Genomic DNA, 6,485 nt, shown 5'->3' on the forward strand with positions numbered 1-6,485 from the left:
CGCAATTAACACATTTAAACAACTAGAAAGTCACTATTTCACAAGATGTACTGTATATTAAACCATATTTCATATGGATGACTAAATTATTTGAGGGAGCAAGACTTCATTGATTTGAACATTTCACCTGACCTTTGACCCTCGCCCGTTGACCCCATGGCCCATACACACATCTCTCTTTCAAATAATCACTAACTGATCATATCTATACATTTCACAATATTTTGAGCTATTTTCAAAATACGGGGGAAATAATGACATTTTAGTAATCTCAATTAACCTTTGATAGAATAAATCATTTTACGCTCGTGCATGCATATACCTACTTTAAGCAAGTGTATAGGCCTATGAACTGAGTAATTTTGAAGGTATGGAGAAAAGTGTAATTTTGGCCTGAAGCAAAATAATTCTAGGATTTTCACCTTACATTTCATCTTCATCCTCGACCCCATGATCCGAAACTTCTCAAGGAAATCACTGGCACGCAGCACATGCATAAATACAAAGATTCATGAATTCAGTAGATATGGGAACAAGAGTAAATCTTAAGAATTCAACCTTGACCTGACCTTTGATCTTGAACGTGTGAACCCAAAGGCTAATAGACTTCGTCCATTTATGCATACATATGCCAAGTTTCATTTGGATACTATCAAGTTACGCTGTCCACAAAATCGATTACGGACGGATGGACAACCAGAAAACATAATGCTTAACACTTCGTGGCGGAGGCATAACCATTATTGCATCTAGAATATTTTCTTTTGCAAAATATGAAAGCCCAAACATTTTTTTCATATCCAGTAAGATTAAAAAGAACGACAATAGCAATTTGACATCCCTGAAGATCTCGCAGGAAAAATATTTTACAGCTGAAGTTGAAAGGAATGAAATTCCATTAAAACAGGAAATTTGATTCGAGACTGATACATAATATTTTGCCTTTTGAAGGCAAAATACGCGCTTGAAATGAGAATTTGATGGTAGATGTATGTTTTGTGAAGGAGAAACTTTTACTTATATCATGTTGTGCTGCTATTTGTGTAAAAGAGATTTGAAAAAAGATTAACAATATTGTGCTTATTTTGTTAAACATGAAATAATAATTGATGAGAAGAGTTTGTTTTTTAGTCGGGTATAGGCCTAATGATTATGGCTGAACCAAAATATATGGTAAGCGACATTGTTTTGACATTTGCCCAATATGCAATCAAAAGAAGTTATATCACTTGTAAGATGAAAGGAATTCATTTTTAAAAGACGTTCTTTATGGATTCACTTCAGAAATGAATTTCTTCAATATATAAATTACCTTCAATTTTTACCATCACACCTCAGCCTTCACCCCTCTGATTGATATTCTCTTGCTTTCATGTGAGTTACCGTTGAAATGATGAACGTTTATAAGATTTAGTAACAGCTATCTTCGGTAATCAAAATATATGTTTGATATATATATTTGAACTCGGAGGACCCGAGTTCAAATCCCGCCCAGCGCTTACGTCCTTGGACAAGATGTTTTACCCACCATGTCCCTCTCGACCCAGGTGTACAGTATAAATGGGTACCTGGCAACGCTGCGTTGATGGGGTAATAATAATTGCAGGGCCCTCTGGTAGAGCAGTGGCAACACTGAAGAGGCTACTCTGGGTAAATAAGACCTTATTATTATTTATTTATTGCAACCTATTATGTTATAACGTTTGAATGTAAAGGATGAGAACATGTAAATCGAATTAGTTTGTGGCATATATCATTGGGAATATACCCCTCTAATAGGAAACAATGTTACAACCAGAGGATGGAAGCGAGGGATGGGAGGGGTCTGCAATCACCCTCCACAGGTTTGTTTGTTTGTTTGATTTTTGTCTTCACGTGGTCCTTGACAATTTAATGACAGAAGTGGTCTCTAACATGTATAAGGATTATCACTGAGTCTCTCACACTTTCATTGTGATATGGAAAGGCATGCAGACTGCATCCGATCTTCGCTTTATCTTCCAGATTCTTCTCAAAACGTGACGTAGAGTCGACATACCTGGAATCGAATTCTGCGGTTTTAATCATGAGATCAAACCGCGAAATCCGCATCGCCATCTACTCCGGATTCATTGGGATGATGACAGCTTTGATCCTTGTTCAGGTCTACATGAATCGCAGCTACGCGCGAAGACTTCACTCCCAAGAGCGCGCACGGAAGCAAGAGGAGCGCTTCCGAGATATTGCAGATTGTGTCCAAATGAGAGCGCATACACCGTGCCCCGCAGTCGGTCAGCCACCAAATTTGTGGGAAATCTGCCCACAGTGCCCAGATCGTGTGTTTACCCTACCGGAGAGTCTGCATCAGTTTGTTGACGACCACATGCGAATTCAGCGCGGAAGTCCGCTTATCATCGCTAAGGTGCAGGGCAAAGGGTAAGGCAGGGAAAACAATAGCTTTTTATGGAATGTCATGTGTGAGAAATGTTGCGCATCAATAGGTATAATAGAAATAATCCTGTAATAAATGCCTGTAATACCATTTGTTTTATTATCAATCTGCAAACTCAAAATTTCAATATTTTGGAAATATGAAATGCGATTATAAATTATATTATTATATTATAATTATATATATTATAAATATATGTATCCATACCGAGCAATACATCATAGGTTTTATATACTTCTTTATATTGTAATGAATAGCGCCCCCATATGTTGACCATGAGAAATTTTGTTGACTTGCTTTTCCTTTGTGGTAAATATGAAAATGATTGATATGAAATAAAAACATATATACTGGGGATAAAGAAATAAAAAGAAAAAACATGATTTTAGCGTATTTCCTATGTATTTCTTTATATTTTGGTAAATAGCGCCCTCAGTGGATGGCCTTGAGAAATTTCAAATGTTGGGTCATGTAGAGTATGAGTTGACTATACCCACGTGCCAAATATGACGGTCATACATCATAATAACTATAATAAAGAAGTTTTATGGGGGGCATGCACATTGCGCCCCCTTGGCCTGGAAGGGGTCAAAATAGCTTGGGCTTTATAGGGTTAAGCGTAGTGTCGGTCTCGTGGGCTTTATTTGCGTAGTGTCGGTCTCGTGAGCCTTTAATTGTGCGTAGTGTCGAACTCGTGAGCTGTATAACTCGTGGGCTTATTTCACTTGATGTCGAACTCGTGAACTTTATTTACTTAGTGTCGAACTCGTGGACTGTATAACTGGTGGGCTGTATGACTTGTGAGCTGTATGATTCTTGGGCTGTATGACTCGTGGGTGTCGGTCTCATGATGTGCACCCCGACTGTCTGTGTCAGCCAAATTACCGTTCCGCGACTAAATCTTCAACTGTCTCAACAATCGTAAGTACATAATGAAACCCAGTACTACGATGTGTCCATAGGTGTTCATCGACTTAATGCACCTATTTTTTTTTTCATCTTTCATCACCTGACTGATACCACTATACGGACAGTCTCCCGAGTTTCTACCTATCAACTCATCCAAGAGAGAAGGACGAGGAGACCAATCACCTGCTCTCCGGACACACCTCATGGCAGGACAAAACCCTGGTCAGACTTTGCAATCTTATGAAGAACGCTCCAGACAATGGCTTGTTTGTAGACGTTGGCGCTTACGTAGGTAGGTAATAGGAAGCAAGAAAATAATGCTTACAAAAATGAAGAAAAAAGAAAAGTAAAATAACATGAAGGTTACAGAGAGGACAAGGAAATGGAACGAGGAATAGACGAAAAGAAAACAAACAGACTGTCTTTTTCCCCCGTTACTTTACTGAGACCTACCGGAGTACAAAGAGCACAATTTGCCAGATACTGTTTATTCCTCTCATAAAAAGTATTCAATGATCAATCATTCTGTCTTGTACAATTTTTATTAACTTTTTCGCATATCCCTAGCACTTTGCCGGCATTTTTTATCCTTTTTATTTTGTACTTTCAGACAGGGCCCCACGTGAGGTCGATTGGGAGCCTCTTGCATACAAGTTGAGTTGCATTCGATCGTAATTTCATGCAATGTCAATTTAGCCTCTGAAGGGAATGAAAGACCTCAAATGTAATATTGCCTTACAAAAACATCAGGTGAAACTGCTACGCAAGACGCAATACTGAGTGTCGTCTGGTCATACAAGACCAAAAAGCGAATGTAATGAGTAGGTAGAGATCGGGTAGTGAGAAAAATCTCTTTGTACAAGACGCACTAATAAACAAGAATGTACGTTTATTGTCTGTCAACAGGTACCATTGCAATGGGTGTAGCCAAGTGTGGATACAGCGTTGTAGCCATCGAGCCCTTCCCTCAAAATTTTCGGATGCTACAGGAAAGTGCTGCTTTAAACAAGTTTGATACGGACCGCGTGCTGCTGTATAACATGGCTCTTGGAAACCGGACGGGGAAAGTGTGTCTGGTGGCAAGCTCCAGTGACCAGAGCAACGCAAAAATCCCACCATCGGGTATGTTAACACTGTAACCAGGGAGGTAGGAAGAGACTTTAAAGGGACTGTACAGTTCTGGTTGAGTTGAGGATTGCGAGATACTCAGAAACCACTCTACGAGATGTCAAAGAGCATGCAATATCTATTCAAAGGGGTGTCAAAAGTTTATTTGATGAAAATCGGTTTTGAAATGGCCGAGATATCCAAATACAAGGTAAAACAAAGAGATCCTAATAAAAGGCGTGGCCTGTCGCCTTTTGTCATCATCACTTTTTTTTTGTTGATATCTCAGCCATTTTGAAAACGAATTTTCATCAAATAAACGTTGAATCCTTCTTGAAATTACATGCTGTTTCATATTTCGTAAGAGGTTTCTCATTATCTCACTTAGGAATGTTATAAACCTGAATCCCCACCTAAACCAGTACTGTACAGTCCCTTTAATTTCCACCTCCCTGGTGTAACACTCTCCTAAGTATGAACGGAACTTCACACCACAATTAGTTCCCAGTCATCAGGCCTAGTAATTATCTCATTTCTTGGCTAATGAAACTGAGCATGTTGTGCCAGCAAAAGAATCTTTCATTTCTTTCTTTGTCCAATGCACTTCTCTTCAATATAATTTTCTACTAATAACATAATACCGAAAAGCAGGATAATTTCAATTAAAAGTGGTAAATAAAAAAGTGCAGTAATATATTCAGTTCTTACTACGGAGGTGAAATAAGTTTTCAATCACTTCATTTGAGCGTATGGATTAAGTGTTCATATCGAAACACCCGCACCCCCCACCACCACTGAAAACAAAATATATTGGTTAACAAAATCATTGTCACATAATATTGGCATTTCCTCCATCACAGACGATAATATCGACTCAGTAATCTGCAACAACGGCAAAGTCCCCATCAGTCGCCTAGATGAGGTCGTGAAGCAGCTCCCTGTGTTTATTTTACATATTGACGTCCGCGGATTCGAGCCCGCAGTTATTGCTGGCGCGGAGAAATTGCTGTCGGGCAAATCCCCACCGAAGTACCTGATGTTCACCGTGCATCAAGGGTATAGCAAGGGAGCCCTCGGTATTGACAAGAATTTTGCAGAAATTTTGGACTGGCTACGGGAGATCGGTTACAAACTGAAGGATTCAAAACATAACAGCATTGATAATGGGAGGGACTATCTATCTGAGATCGGTTTTAATATAGATTACGTAAACGGTGTCTTAGATAATAAGTGAATAAGTGAATTAGTGAATAACGGAAAGGCCACGAGAACCCGGTAGCGTGGGGATGCAATGGAGTGGGAAGGCTGGTATAAACTCCGATACATGTACATTGTACAACTATTCGAGAACCCGTGTATTGGAGTGAGTACACAAAAACCGAAGAGTCGAACTGGAATCGACCAGAGAAGTTTGCACACCCTCCTCTCCGTAGTTTACTTGCATGGACTACTAAAGCATTTACAGAGTTCTGTAGAGTCGACCGTTACCAATGAGCGTACGCTGGATGTTGACGGGCATTTTTTTTCCTAGTAGGCCTGCGGTAGTCGTAGTTTGTAACAAAGAGCGTACACACCTCTTTGGTTTGTACCAGGGAGGTGTGTTATGGCACATTTTGGTAAATTACACATTTTGATAAATTACCAAAATGTGCAGTTACCAAAATGTGCCGTGACACGTTACGGCACATTTTGGTAAATTGCACATTTTGGTAAATTTACCAAAATGTGCTGGACATTGTCGGCACATTTTGGTAACTTTCTGCTCCTCCACAATCATCATAAAAACAAATTGTTGTGCAGTTGGTTTTTGTCCCCACTGAAAGATTTCGGTAGCCTAAGGGAACTATGAAACGGCGTGTTTGTGTGTGTGAGTGTGTATATGTATGTGTGCTTGAAATGATTTGCTTCCTCTGTCATTTCTGGGCCGATTTTGCTTCTAATTGCTCTGACTTGTGATGATAGGTTAGGGCTCTGAAACTTCAACAAAGAATTCTTAAATTCATTTTATGCGATTTGTGTGGGGAGGGGTCCTAATGGG

At 39.5% G+C, this 6,485-nt stretch overlaps 1 protein-coding gene across 1 annotated transcript; it reads left to right on the forward strand.

Annotated features, from left to right (window-relative positions):
* The first annotated feature begins 2,065 nt into the window (after positions 1–2,065).
* Positions 2,066–5,681, forward strand: LOC140244373 (uncharacterized). Its single transcript, XM_072324013.1, has 4 exons — positions 2,066–2,415; positions 3,466–3,632; positions 4,247–4,462; positions 5,308–5,681. Exons 1-4 carry the CDS (start codon positions 2,066–2,068, stop codon positions 5,679–5,681), a joined length of 1,107 nt encoding a protein of 368 aa, XP_072180114.1.
* The last annotated feature ends 804 nt before the right edge of the window (positions 5,682–6,485 follow it).

Source organism: Diadema setosum, chromosome 21 (assembly GCF_964275005.1).
Source record: "Diadema setosum chromosome 21, eeDiaSeto1, whole genome shotgun sequence".
NCBI lineage: Eukaryota > Metazoa > Echinodermata > Echinoidea > Diadematoida > Diadematidae > Diadema > Diadema setosum.